This window comes from Xiphophorus maculatus, chromosome 2 (genome assembly GCF_002775205.1).
Source record: "Xiphophorus maculatus strain JP 163 A chromosome 2, X_maculatus-5.0-male, whole genome shotgun sequence".
NCBI lineage: Eukaryota > Metazoa > Chordata > Actinopteri > Cyprinodontiformes > Poeciliidae > Xiphophorus > Xiphophorus maculatus.
This window is the reverse complement of record NC_036444.1, coordinates 30,192,166-30,207,519: the sequence shown is the minus strand read 5'-3', so window position 1 is coordinate 30,207,519 and position 15,354 is coordinate 30,192,166. Positions and strand designations below refer to the sequence as shown.

Below are 15,354 nucleotides of genomic sequence, written 5' to 3'. Positions count from 1 at the left end.
ATTACTCATTTGTCTGGTAGCTGTAGAAGACAAACCAACATCAGTGTTAGTGGAATATCAGTCCATGCTGTCTCCCAGTGGAGACAGTCCATGCTGTCTCCCAGACAGTCCAGATTAGCAATGTCCCAATGCTAATCTGAATGTCCCAGATTAGATTTGCCCAAACTGTATAATCCCCTTTTTGCGACCCATTGTTGTGATGTAGAAACCTGAAACTTGGGCTTCAGGGGCCTTCAGGTCTTGTGTTCCTACCTAAACCTCACCGTGTGCCTCTCACATTCCATAACACTTAAAGCATCTGCAGTTTCCCTCAATGCAGCGCAGTCTGAACAAAAGCATCTTCCCAAACCACAAAGATCCCTTCAGCCCACAGAGACAAAGGCATGTCATACTGACAGTGAGAGAATCCCCATGTTCAATGGTTAGGGGTTCCAAAAGAGGCTTATTAGGATTGGCAACGTTCATTTAATTGACCTTTTACTGGAAATGATCAAAGTAAATCCTACATTATGTTATGTGTCTATTCGTCAATAATCACCAGTGTGTCAGTTTGAATGATGTGATCTATCAAGTAAATAAAAGCAGCAACAAACAAAATTACTCATATTTCAAAACATTTATTTCTACTGCTTTCATGAAAACTGGTACATTCTGATGTGATGTTTCTCAGCCAGTAGTTATACTCTCACAGGAGTATAGTGTGCTCACAGACAATTAGAAAAGCAAGACAGAGTGCTCCGCTCTGGGCCCTGACAGGGGACACAGAGGTGCACCCCGTCAGTCAGACCTGTCTCCCCTGCTATCATCTGCCACAGTCCTGCAGAGTTTCAGGAGGACTCAAACATCTTCTTCCTGTCGGCCTTGTCCTCAATGTTCTTACGCCAGTCGCCGATTGCTTCTGTTGGCTGGATCATACAACAAGGAATTGTTAATACACAAAACTGACAAAACATGTCTAGCGCTTGAAATAAGTAAGAACACAACAGATTTCTGTGAAATGAAAAAGATCTCCATTGATTTCTTTAGAGTTTCTTGGCTGGAAAAGTCTTGTGTTGTTTACTGTAAAATATGTCCTCTAGTACTTTAAAAAAAAGTATGATTACTACTCTTGATTTGTTATTAGTTAAAAAAAGAGGATTGTACATAAAGTGCAATACGTAGCTAAGGCATTAAAGCAAAGTTCATTAGCAGTCACGGCTGTTTGGTAGAAGTTAAAGGTGCAAAACAGTGAAAACCTGATGCCAATTTTCTTTGTTAGAGCTTTGAGCCTCACCTCCTCTTTGGTCTCCTTCTTGACCTGCTTCAGGTTGGCCCTCAGGTCCATGTTGACCGTGTGTTTGGAGCCCAGCAGAGCCTTCAGCATGGCGTCGGCGGACATACGCACCTTCTTCAGGGCGGGCTTCTTCACTCCAGCCAGATCCACCACCTTCAGCTTCAGATCCTCAATCTGGGGACAAAGAAATGCTTATTCACATAATAAACAAAATCTACATGTTAGCGACATATTTACCAATGAATGCAATGTTCAACACATAAAATGCAGAGGTTATACATGTTACCTAAGGTTACACATTGCTGGAAACATCTGTCATTTTCTGACAGAGGTTTGTGTTTACACCAACCTGCAGCGCAATGCTCTGTATATCTCTCTAATGTTGTTGTTGTTATTGTTGTTGTAGGAGCTTTTATATCTGAATGGCTGTGACAAAGTTGTACCAAGTTGTACCGCTGCAGCCAAAAGAAAAATTCAACTGCCTAAGTACTGAGGCTTCTAAGTTTTAGGCCAAAAAATGCTAAACTAAAAGAATTGCACAAAAATGTCAAAATTTGCACAGGAACAAAAAGACAGAGCCTATTAACAAAAAAAAGTTGATTTAGGGGTGAGTTTCATTTTGTGCATATGTGCGTGTGTGTGCAGATTGTTACCTGCATACCTGTCTGTGATTTACTTCTCCTCTTACCCAATTTCTGCTGGAGCTAAGCACCAGCTCCTTAGAGCAGGTTATAGTTTCTTTGGTGCTCAAAGTATATGGTGAACATATGACCACAATTTTAGGGTGGCAAACTATTAGGTTCTTACAGTCTAAGGGTGTTATAGTATAAGGGTGTTTTTCTCTTTGGGCTGACTCATATTTCTGACTTGAGTTTCTCTCTCTGTACATAGATGTAAACATAAAAGAGCAAGAAAAGGGGAACTGAAACAAGCAGTTTCCACTGATAAGACAACTTGCAACAAAACATAAAAGGCACATGAGGCAGTAAAATTACATCGTCTCTAGCACTTCCTACAATCTATGGCATCTTCTGCCTTCTAAGCCACTGCAAGTCTTCAGCTCCCAAAAAACACTCACTGACAAAGGTCTGTGTGCAAATGCTCAGCTTCACATCTCACTTTCACAATAAACACAAGCCTGGAGACCATGGGCGTAGGTTTGGGTATGGACGGTCGTGACATGTCACGACCAATATTCATGGGATATAAAATAGTCCCGACCAATTTTTGCCATATTAATTAAAAAAAAAAAACATATATATTTTTTAACAAAAACAAAATAAATAAACGAAAATCGACATTGATTAATTTAATATTTCAATATACTACGCAGTGGTAGCATTCATTTTAAATGCTGGTGAGTTGGTGAGTAAGTTGTAAGGTCCCACCAAAACTTAGACCAAACCTAAGCCCTTGCTGGAGACATTCCCTTGGTCCCACAGAGCTCCAGCTATGAAGGCCTTGGAGGGACAGAACTAGCCTGCTGAGCTAACTAAGAGGTTAACCCTTCAACAGCAGGAAGTGACCAGATTCCTTCTTCACAAAGACGACCAACTGCTGACATTGACCATGTAACCACGCTGTGTTTCCTGTTGTTAGCAAAGCAAATTAGCACAGCTAGAAATATTTTCTAAAGATTGTAAAAACAAAGAAATGAATAGGACACTGAATAGCGTTAGCACAAATCACACAGCTGAGCATTACACAAAGGCCTAAAGCTCAAGTTAACATGTAATGATTTCGGTTAATGTTGGTCACATCTCTTACCATTTTATTCAATGGAAGAAGTTGTCCTTTTGACAGTCACAACAAATAACCTTTATTTGTTTAACTTTGCACATATTAACATTGTCTTTCCCACAAAGCATAACTATTCTCCAAAGAGATTAAAATGTGAAACTTTTGAACAGACCCATTGTTCTATGTATGAAACTAACAGATGAAGTCTTATAGTATAGTATAGTCTCATATCCACCCTGGAACTAATTCAATAAATCAGAATATATGTCCTGGTAATCTATTTGTCAGATTATAAGTACCTTTTAAAAATAATAATCTTTAACCCTTTCATGCATAGTGGTCACTACAGTGGACAGCTATCTAAAAGCCATTTTCTTGTGCTTCCTGTGGATTTTTATGTTATAAATGCACACAGACCACTGAAGTGGACACTAATGCATCATAAAATATACCATCAACTACTGGCCATCAGCAGCAAATGCAAGAAATTATTTTTGTTAAATACAATATGGCCGACAGACAAAAAAGCATGAGAACTGACCCTGTCCCTCCTTCTACTGTAGATGACTCTTGCAAGTAAAAAAAATATTGTGACATCAGATAACCCCTAAGGAACAATACTACTGATGTATTTTTCAAATAACAACTTTGTATTTGAACAAAATTACAATTGATCACATAAAAAAAATTTTTTTTAATTATTTTTACAAAAAAAAAAGTCCTACCTTTTTTATGCCTTAAGAAAAAAATTTTAAAAAATGGAAAAGAAATTCTGACACAAAGGATCATAATTCATGCATGAAAGGGTTAAGCAGTTATTAAGCATACTTTTCATTAAACCCACATTTGTTTTTCAAAATATATTTTTTTATTGGTATGACATTATATTCTGATTTTGAATGTCATGTTTTATTACTTGCAAATGAAAAATCATTATAATTCATAAAAATAAAGGCTTTCAAACATCCATCTATAAGTGATAAAGTTTCTGAAATAAATTGACTTTTTGGTATTCTAATCTTTTGAACGGGTCCGTACATCCAAAAAAAGTTAAAACACTCATATCAGTTGAAGAGCTTCTGAATATAGTGATAGTGTTTTTTTGAAAATTATTAAATGTGCTAATAGAAAGGGATTTGTGCTTGTTAGAGTGTGTTTGGAGTCTTTTAATAACTCACTAATATGCAAACCCATGAAAAGAAAAGAATTATCACATTTTTTCATTGATAATTTGACAAGTCTTTGACAACAACCTCCACTGCAGTTGAGAATGAAAGGCCTTTGATTTTATCTGGGACAAGAGACAAACGACAGTTTGAGGTTTTTAGTCAAATCTCCCTGAACCTGGTTAGAACTGAATGTAATATTGAACTGAATATTGTTGTGTTTTTAACTTTAGTTACAGTTTTAGTCTCTTAACAACTGAAATCTCAGGTGTCAGTTAAGGAGCATTCTCACTGGTGAGCTGTGGACTCTGTCCACTCGATCTGTTTCTCTCCTGGCACAGTAGAACAAGTAGAAATAAACACATAGAACCACTCTATAAATCTATGTACAATGTGTAAAGTTTGTATTGAACATTCTGGAAATCAAATGAATGGTTTCTGAATATTGGATTTGACTTTTCAATATAACTTCATCTTTAAGGTTTCTAAAGTTTTGCTCTTGGTTGTCTCTCACCTCTTTATCAGCCTTCTGAACTTTGGCCTCTGCATCATACCTCGCCTCATCAATCTTGTCAATGGCAGCATGGAGCTGCTTGCAGATTTCCTGTGGATTCACAGAAACAATGCATATTTTCAGCAACTTATAAATGCCATAACTAGATTTAATCAGTTATGGCAGTTATCTATGACAAGAATATTGACTATTGTTATTTTAAATAACAACAGTCTTGTTTGTTTTTAAACATTTTATGAAACTCTTTGTACTGTTTTATGACTAAAGGAACTAATAAAAACACCATAAGGATATAATGTAAGACTTCAGGCTTAAAGGTTACTGTATTACATTTACAGATATTCACACACCATTACTGTCTTTTCATGTACATGGAAACTTAAAAAAAGTTATCTGCACAAAATTCTTACATTTTTTGAGACAAGAGGATGGCAAGGGAGTTTGATTCCTAACATAATTCCAGACTCTTAAGGACTCTACATGTCATGATTTGGGTGGTGAGGCACAGGCAGCAGACCCAGGGTAAGATGAATAAGATGGTTTAATAATGAAAGTAGTCCAAAAATCCAAAAACATACAAAGTCCACACTGTTATCCTTTGCTGTATTTTCTACAGTTAAATACCACAAAATGCCCAGTAAAACTACCATGAATAGGGTGACCATTACGTCACACGCAGCGCCGTGCGAAGTGCCCTAGTGCCTGTAAATATAATGGTCCAATGAAGGTAATTTAAAAAACAGGACATTTCCTCACTTTCTAAAAAAAACCCGGGACGCCCGGGACAGGACGTGAAATACGGACATGTCCCGGGAAATACGGACGTTTGGTCACCCTACCATAAGACATCTTTACAAGTAGTTACTGTAGTTTGCATTGCATTATGGGTAAAGTACATAGTATTACAGTAACTTACTGTATGTTTTGAAGTTGCAGTAATTTACTGTTTACACATTACAGTAGTGGTACTGTACTTATAATATACAGTAAGAATTATATTTGATTTCCAACCGTCATCATAGCTGCTTCATCGTGGTTCCCTGTTTCTGTATTTTTACTCCTTTAGTGGTTAACATATTTTTAAGGCAGAAAGAGAGCATGTACTTTTGTTTTTTTCACATCCTAGCTAACATTGATATGCAGTTTATCTAGCTACGTCATCACGCGTGGCTTCGCTTCCAACTGTTTTCTGATGACGTTTGTTTTAAACTCCGAAGCTTTTCTCTCCAAGTGCAAGTGCAGCTCTGTCTCCGTGCTGTGGGCTCACACTGCTTCAGCTCTTCAAGACAGGTAAGAAAACACTTCTTAGAAAACTGTTTGAAGCCAAAGCCTAGTCTGGAAATGTACATTTTAGATGGAGTTAACGTAACTTATAGCATCATGCTACAATGCTATAAGTTAGCATTATAGCATGAGCTCGTTTGTGCTGGTTAGCCTGGTAAAATAACGTTACCTTTACGTTACTAACTCTGGTGTTTTATATAACTGGCATATTGCAACCTTATAAGTTACGTGTCTGTAAATGAGGTGAAAGAAAGGAAAATATGATGTTGTTATTTTTTGAGCTGGTTCGGAATTAACGTTAGCTAAGGTGCTAATTTTACCGTTGAAGGTTTTAGCTTGACTTTTGCCGCTTAATCTTCCTCGGGCGGCTTTGGGTTGAGATGAGCTCAGTGCTGAGTGTCTGTTAGCATTGTTGCTACATCCTTTGTTGAACAATATAACCTTAACTGATAATTGATCCTCCCCCCCTTCTCTTTTTTTTTTTTACATCTAATGACTGTTCATTTGTTTAAACCATGATCTTGCAAATGTTAAAAGTGCAGATTAGCTACGTAGGTCAGCAAGGATGAATTTCTAACATTGTTCTTTTTTTTTCTTTTCTTCAGATGACTTTTTTTGTTTTAACTCCCAAGCTTTTTCCCTCCAAGTGGCTGTGCAGTTCTGTCCTGCTGACTGCTAACATAGCTTCATCTCTTCAAAAGACAAGACAACAGGTAAAAAGCTCTTCAAATATATTTGAAGCCACAAAATAGTCTGGAAATGTAGAGGAGCAGCTAACCTAACCTATAACTTTGAGCTTGCTACAGCTGGTTAGCCTGCTAAATTATCATTACATCTCCAACATAGTGTATAAGAGTCTGTAAATGAGGACAAAGGTGAAAAACATTAAAGTAGTTTCTGTTATTTTTTGAGTTTGTTCAGCCACAGTGGCAGGTGGACAAAAAAGTTAATTTCCAACCCTGGTTACACATAAGGACTGTTCACATGTTTAAACCATGCTCCTGCAAATTTAAAGTTAAGTCAGTACTAACAGGTGCAACTATGTACAGGTGTAAATTCTGCAGCATTTGTACTTCAGAATTTACAGAATTTTGTAGTCATGTGAAGAAACATCAACACACAGCTAATTATCGGTTTGCATGTGGAATAGAGCAATGTCCTGCTTCCTTCAGAACATTTTCTGCATTCAGGTCCCACATGCACAGGAGCCACAGCCATTGCAGAAGTCAGACTGAACACTTGTGGAATGTAATGCTTTAAAAAATACATTTAGCCCCACAAACTGTCATTCACATCCGCTGTTTCAGAGTGGTAGCAGGATGTAGGGGTAAAATCTAGTCTAGTCTCCGGGATGAGGTTCTCAAAAACCTGTTGTAATCTGGGTGAACTGGCCCTTTAAATATAAATTACTACCAGTAATTCATATTTAAGAGAGTATTCCTTTTATGTTTTAAAGGTATCTTCCACCAAGATGTCTGTTGAAATGGAAATGACCTTACCCACTACACCAAGGGTAATCATGCTTGGTAAGAGGAATATTTTCTATCACTATAATTTTTTCGTAGCAATGTATGTAATTGTTATGGTAGTCTGTACTTTTACTCACTAGCGTTAGTGAGTAAAAGTACTCACTAGTGAGTTGTCAGGCTCACTAGCGTTAGCCTGACAAGGGTTTGTCTATTTTAGGAAATAGCTTGATGTCTGCAACCCGGTGGATGGTCAGTATGGAGGAGAAGGTATTTTTCCAGCCTGAGCAACTACATGACTTTGCCAGCGTCCTTGCTGTCTTTCTTGGGTCATATTCTGTCTTCAATCTGGAGTATCAGGAGTCAGCATCCACCACGCTGGAGATGATACAATGGCAAGTACTCTACACCAAGCCATTTATGAATTAAATTTAATGACAGTTTGACTGATGATGAAGAACCATAGCTGATTGCTGTATTGTACGTCTTCATTAAAAAATACAATTAATATATTTTATTTCTGTTAAAAGATTCTTTGTGAGGATCAATCCAGATGTTGGTACCAAATGCACAGCCAAAGTCGGTACAAGCCGCAAGACGGGAAGTCTTGTCAAGAGGAAAGTAGTCAGTGTCAACTCCCAGATCACCACCTTCTTCCAACGACTTGCTGAATTTGAATGGAGGACTTCCAACTAGGTAAGTATTTTACCAAATGTAAATGTTTATTATTTTGTTGTCTTTTCCTCCTATCTTGCATGCTCTGACTTTACTTTAGCCTTTTTAATCTGATTTTAATGATTATTTATAAATGGCATGTGATTCCTACACAATAGCCCTTTAGAGTAGCCTGCATCTTTTCTGTGTCCGTGGTAAAAAGTGGATGTCGCTGCATCTCTTAATAAATCACAGAAATGTATAAGTGTGTAGTCGTTTAAGTGTGGTGTATTTTTATACTATGCAGTTTTCAGTTTATTAGGCACACCTTTGCAGTAATCCGTCAGCACCAACAAAATGACTAAAAAGATTGTTGTACTTCATCGTCCCCTTGGGGACATTTGTAGTACGCAATCTTTTGAATTACTGAAGACTGACTGCTTTTGCCATAAACAGTCCAAAAACCTGAAGTGAAGCCAGTCCTGCTCATTCTTTATGCAGCTTCTATTATCACTTCAGTCCAATTGATTTTTTTTTAAACAATTTATCAACTTAATGCTGCTTTATGACAAAGATTTTATGCATGTGAACATTGTCACTTCAGCTTAATTTGTCAGCCTTTCTGTTGATTTGAAAATGTAGATAACTTCCTGACCATCTCATGACCTCCCACATTGTCTGTCTTATTCTTTACAGTTCAGCTTCCACAAGATGGATCCCACTGATTTTGTTTGACGAATGGAATAAAAGTTCTTCTGATGTAGGAAATGTGTTCTATGGTTTTGTTGTTTTACAGCACATTATATTATATTGTGACATTGTTCTTTATGACATTGCGAATATGTAAATGGATTTTATTTCTACAAATCTGCTGAAAATAAATACCTGTTATTCACAGTACTTGGACTAAAATTTCTTTTATGAAATTTTTTGGTTTATGGTAAAGTATTCTTATCTTAAAGAAATGTAAAATTTAATTTACAGTAAAACTCTGACATTATGTTGTGAAACAAGTTTACAGTAGACCAGCTTTACTATAAAATACAATTACTGTATTATACTAGAAACTACATTTACAGTAATGCAGTTATAACTGTAAAGCACACTCAGTAAAAATTAACTGTGAAATATCATAACAGTAAAGGTACTGTAGAATGGTAATTACAGTAACTTACTGGCAACACTGTTGCCAGTAAGGGTACTGTAGAATGGTAATTACAGTAACTTGCTGGCAACAGTGTTGCCAGTAAGTTACTGTAAAATTACAATAAAAGGTCTAACAGTGCAGGCAGCACAAAGGAGCGGATGCAGAAGCTCGCAGATAGTGACAACAGGTACTGGACAAACACGATGAGGAACAAAAAACACAGGTGGGGTTAAATACACAGAGGGTAATCAAGGAGACAAGAAACACCTGGGAACAATCAAGGGGAGACAGTACAACACGGAGACTAAGAGACACAGAAACTCAAAATAAACACAGCTAAGGAACAGATCCTGACACTAAATCAGATCAGCATCTATTGTCCTAAATATAAGCGCTGCCCTGTTCAGTTTTCTGCTCTCCACTTACTATCTTGGCGTATGATTCAAGCCCCTTTGGTTATTTCCATAAATGTTTGAGGTGATCTTTAACATCTTGTTCAAAGATCTACTCTTTGCTTCAAGTGAAGTGAAGTTCCAGATTAAAATTTTCTGAAACATATTTTTACTATTTGGGGACACAGGGAAGTTCAATGTTTAAGCTTTAAAAACATAAAATTAGAAAAAAAATTTCATTTGAAAAAATGATCAAATAAGTTCTAAGTTTCCTTTCCAAACATAGCCAGAAATGTCCTCATTATGTGGAGACCTGCTGTCTATTACCTGGGATAAATCCCTTTTTTAAGATGCAGTCCCTGTGTTAGACTAAGTGTCAGAAGGAACCTCTCTGGATTCAGTGTGTTTCGCTCTCACCGTGAGGGCAGCTGTGTCTCCGCTGAGGTCAGGCAGTGGGCAGTTTTCAGCAAGGTAGGCCTCTTTTGCAGCTGCAATTGATTTCTTCTCCTCCTCGAGCCATTTGGTAGCAATCTGCAGCATCAGGCTCTGTAGAAACAGATCTGAATTAGTGAAAGGAACTGTCCTAACAATTTTTTTTTCTCAATACAAAAATAGAGCAAAGTTAAATTCAGACCTTCAGTTGATGCCTGCGGCTCGATGACATTTTCTTTCCCCTGTAAGGAGAGGACAAACAATCAATGAGATATCAGTTACTATTATATTTTATTTTTTGAAGATATTGTCAGTTGATATTACATACTAAACTATATGCCAGCCACTACAGCAACACAGTGACAGGAGACAGCTAGGTCTTTGGTCTTTTACAGTGTGGTTAACAGAAATGTACAGAACAGGTTCCATCTAAACTGCTCTTGAAAATCCTAAGAACTTTTATTGTCTTAGTTCAGTTTCTTATTGTGATTAGCAGAAAACCTGACACACAGACGAAACTGCAAGTTTAGGGGGGGTGTTACATTTGCAACTAAATGGATTGTTTATGTCTAATAATACAGTATTATTATGTAAAACATTACTTTGAGTTTCATTTAGCAGTTAAATTTTACCTACAATGACAAAATCACCCATCAGAACGTTTAAACAGAGGTTGTACATTTTAAAAACCAAGAATCAAAAATTTACAAGCATGTAAAGAGAAATGAATCAGCAAGAATCCAAAGTTGCTAGCAGCAGGAACAACTGGCAACTGGTTTTACATAAAATAGGCTTCACCCCACTTACATTATAGATAGCTTACCACTTGACATATTAGTTAATAAAGATGTTTCTAATTATATTTTAACAAGACAAAATACCTCTCTAAGATATCTTTACTCTTATTCTCACTTGTATAAATGATATCAGATTTTAATTTAAGTTGTAGAGGTTTCTATTCAAAATATCTATAATGAATTGCTGAAACATATATGTCAGATAACATTTAAATTATGATTAGTCATAAAGTAAATTTGAACGTCTCATTTTTTGTTCTGTCATAATTCCAGGTAAATATATTGTAAATGCATTTTTAGATAAGAGACATGTAGGTTTGTAAAATTCACCCTTTAAGTGTCACCCTCACTTATATTTAAGTCAATGTGTCTGTGTTGTTGTCATGACAGCTAAGGGGCTTTAAATGGCAGAATCAAAAAAATTAATAATATTAATAATAATGCAGAACTAATTTAGAGATATCTAGAATTGTTTTGACTACTCAACATTCCTGTTAGGAGATCTCCAAATGAATCAGAGATATCTTGAATCTGTATCCTGACCAGTCAAGATTATATAAATGATATCTTGAATAATTATTCTGTAAAATCATAGTATCCCAGATTTATGCAGCATTTTAAAATCAGTTTGAAACAATGAAAAATAAAATAAAATAAAATGTATCATTTTCAGCTTGGAAGTAGGTTACCAGGAGCAATTTAGTTTTTCATAGCTATTTTTAAGTGCAGTGTGTGTATAAATTCTCCTCGAGTTTTCCTCGTATCCTGTAGTGCTGAAATTTTAAATTGTTGCATTTTCTTGCAATTTTGTTGCTGGGCACACACAATTCTGCAGGCAACTGTTTGGGCAGCTCAAGGGGTCATGCAGTTTTAAATTCAGATATCTAAAATTCTCATTTTGATAAATCTTAATTGCATTTGGGAAATCTTGAATCATAGGGATGTGTGACCCGGTCACATCATTAGAGATATCTTCAACTAACTGAAGATATCCTGAATTATTCTTAAGTCAAGTTAGATTCTTAGTCATGCGGATGTCTTAAATGATCATTTCAGACAGTCAAAATGTAACTGAAGAATTTGTTGATATCTAGAAAATGATCACAGATAGTCAGAAAAGAAAACAATTTTATGTTAAGACAGCCTGCCATACAGCTAAGGCTGAAAAGGAATCCCACCAATAGGCACCATATTGGTTGGTATATGTATTTACCAATCAATCAATCAATCAATTATATATGCCGGTACATCAATCAGCAATCTTAAGTTAACAAATGACACGTTTTAAGGAAGGTTGGGGAAGATATGTACTATAAACTGAAATCGAAGCAGTCAAAGAACCTTTATGAAAACTGTTCTTGAGTTTTGATAAAGAAAGAAATCAGATTTTGAGGCATTGGATTTATTTAGAGAATTAAAATCTGAATGATCCTGGGATAACATAAAATATCAACAGAAGCATCTGGATATTAATACTTACTCAGACATTTGGCTGTGCTTGATCTTCACACCCTGTTCAGACAGAGAAAACAGTTTTAGGCACACAAACTATCTCTCTGCAGGAAAGAGAACATGTTTTAGAATAAATACAATCAGGCTCCCAAAGCAGCCAGTTTTAGCTGGGTGGGTCCAGATGCCTCAGTCACTGTGCTAAACAGCTGGCCTTATGGAAGACATATCACCTGAGCCTGAACTGGCAACAGTGAGCCGAAGGGCCGAGCACAAATAGACACCAGTACTGGACAAAAATGTGGCTCACAGCAGCGAGTCGCAGCAGTTCAAGTGATTCAAACATCTTAAGGTCAATACAGTTACTGACACCAACCGGGTCCAGAAGCAGGCTTACTAAACTTAACGCCAAGCAGGAATCAAAAGGAATACTTCAATCAAGAATAAAAATTGTTGCAATGAGAATAAAATGCAATGATTTTATTTGACATAAAGCAATAAACTTTAAATTAGCTCATCCTGACCAAAAGTCTCTATGTGAATGGAAGCTGAACGTTTTCTCAGTATCTGGCACTTTTCACCATGTATCAAAGTGTCATGCATTGTTCAACAATTTAAAAAAATATTCAGTCAAATGCATTTTCAGGATCCTCTGTTGTCCTACCTGTAAAGCAAATCTAAAGGTGCCTCTCACTGCTGCTTCCTGGCAGAGTGAATGGAGCAAGCTGCAGGAGTGATGAGGACAAGGAGCTGCAGCAGAAGAAGAGGGAGATACTGCCAAGTCCCAAACAATAAATGTATATATGGTGTGAAGTGCCACCTCAGCTGGAAAGCCAGACCTCTTTATGGTAGCAGCGCCACTTCAGACCAATGGGCCGGCAGGATCCAGAAATACCGCTGCAACTCTCTGCAGAACCTCATAAATTTCTGCTGCAGGAAATCACTTCGCTATCAGGTTGCCTCCGTCAGAGACAAGCAGGACGGAAGCAATTGTTACACCACAGTCAGCCAGGCGAGCTAGGCTAATCCATACCAGGAGAACAATAAGGCTCAACATCCATCACCCACTGAAGCAAAAGCTCTACTGATGAAGCTGCAGTAGACAGTTATGGAAATGGCATTAGGAGGGTAGAGAAGCTTTTAGTTCAGTAGCAAAAGGAAGTGATTACCTGAAAGCCTGGGAGTGACTACAAACCAAAGGAAACTGATCTGAGATCTTCTTCCAATAATTGGAGTGAGATCAACAGGATGAGCCTTTATATCAACTTTTTTAATTATTTAGTTATTATTTTAAAACTTTTATTTCAAAACCATTTTTTTCGTAGAATGTTCTCTAACCTGTTTTACTTGTTATATTTCAATGGCATAATTTTGCTATTTCATTGCAGAACTAAAGTAATTGCAGCTTCCCTTCACAGTTTCTCAATCTATGGCTCGTGGACCATTAAAGGATCTTTAGTATTGGTCCTTCTGTTCAGGACTCAGAGTTAACAGTCATTCTTCTTTAAGTCATTCTTTTCTCTCTAAAGAATTTCTAAATGTCAACAGGGTAAGTAGCAAGCTGTCTTCGTTGCAGTGGCGGTGTGTGTGTGTGTGTGTGTGTGTGTGTGTGCGTGTGTGTGTGTGTGTGTGTGTGTGTTATAGCTGTATGTTTATAACTTATCTTAAATGTCTCTTTTCGTTCCTCTCCCCTTCCTCTTGGTGTCGGCGTCGCTGCAGCGAAATCCTCCCCCGTCTCTCTCCTCCGGCTTCCTGTCAGTCCAACTGGTTCTGGTGTTGGATGTTTGGGTTGTCCAGATCGTCCCTCAGTCAATGTCCATGTTGTCCACAGATGAAACAAGCGTCAAACAGTTCAGAGTCTTCTTCTCTCACAGCTCTGAAGCTTTGTTTAGCTTTTCTCTCTCTACGCTGATACTGAACACCAGACCAGCGGAGGTTGTTGTGATCCCCTGAATGTAAATGTTCCATCAGTTCTTTGGTGTCAAAAAAAATAGAATCAACAGACACTTCAGTGTCTGGAGGCGATGGAGGTCTTCTTTGTCTTCTTCATCTTCTTGATTCTCTGCATCTTCTCGGTCACTTTCATTAACTGGTTTTGTAGAAGGGACAGCATCTGGTCCAGGTTTGAGGAGTTGAGGTCAGAGGTCAGATGCACTGCAGTGAGGCTTAGACAGAAGGAAAGAGAAGAAGCAAGTAGAAATCGATTAGGGCTTGTTTTGTTGTTTTCCTCATTTTTTCTATACATATGTATTTATGAATCTCATTTTAACCTTTTGCTTGATCATATAGTTTTAGTCATTTACTATCCATCCAGTATTATGGCTCCTGGTTTGTCAGAGAAACCTGAGGGCTAATTGGTTGTACAGCTTTGAGCTGCTTTTAGTAAGAAAGGGTCCCTTATAAATAAAATTAATTGATTGATTGATTGATCCTTTTAAGAAATAAAATCATTTTGTTTATTCAAATACACAAAAAGACAAACAAACACATTTTTAAACATATTAAGGCCTGTAATTTATCCACAAAAGATTTATGTTCAGAATTTTTATTCTTTACTTGTTGTCCTCTGCTTTTTTTTTTCAATATTTCATTATCATATAATCAAACAATTCACCCTGAGGAGGAGACTGCGTTCTGGAACCACTTAGACCCATTCTTCTTGAATTGGGTGGGATTTCTTCTTTAGACTGCAAACGTCTTTGCAAAATCCAACAAATCAGCTTTGTGGTCGCTCTGCCTCTTACTCCTTTAAGAGGGGCCTTTATTTCTGATGAAGGTCTTTAGGACTCTCTAAAGGTTTGGTGCCTTCAATTTAGAAAATCAAAACTCAAGAAAATACCTGCCTTATTTACCGATAAGGACTTTCACTAAGACTCTAACCTAGAAACCAGAGGTTCCTTTTCTCTGTGGGACTTTAACCTGGTTTGGGACTCTAACCCACCCTTTTATTTATATATATACACTGCTCAAAAAAAATAAAGGGAACACTCAAATAACACATCCTAGATCTGAATGAAAGAAATATTCTCATTGAATACTT

The 15,354-nt window shown here is 37.0% G+C and overlaps 1 protein-coding gene across 2 annotated transcripts; it reads right to left on the bottom strand.

Annotated features, from left to right (window-relative positions):
* Positions 1–601: 601 nt before the first annotated feature.
* LOC102226204 (troponin I, fast skeletal muscle-like) lies at positions 602–13,908 on the bottom strand. 2 transcript variants are annotated; one of them, XM_023348318.1, is made up of 7 exons: positions 12,979–13,908; positions 12,346–12,377; positions 10,271–10,310; positions 10,054–10,182; positions 4,694–4,783; positions 1,274–1,447; positions 602–905 (listed from the first exon to the last, which is right to left on the bottom strand). In XM_023348318.1, the coding sequence occupies exons 2-7, from the start codon at positions 12,351–12,353 to the stop codon at positions 828–830; spliced, it is 519 nt and encodes a 172-aa protein (XP_023204086.1). In that variant the 5' UTR covers positions 12,354–12,377; positions 12,979–13,908; the 3' UTR covers positions 602–827. The 2 variants fall into 2 exon arrangements, with proteins under 2 accessions (XP_023204086.1, XP_023204085.1); XM_023348317.1 differs by having other exon boundaries at positions 12,346–13,908.
* Between the last annotated feature and the right edge of the window lie 1,446 nt (positions 13,909–15,354).

Coding starts and splice junctions, on each gene's coding strand:
- LOC102226204 (XM_023348317.1), bottom strand. Junction 1,448..4,693: donor TTCAGAAGGCTGATAAAGAG/GTGAGAGACAAC, acceptor CTTTGTCCCCAG/ATTGAGGATCTGAAGCTGAA. Junction 906..1,273: donor AGAAGGAGACCAAAGAGGAG/GTGAGGCTCAAA, acceptor TGTATGATCCAG/CCAACAGAAGCAATCGGCGA.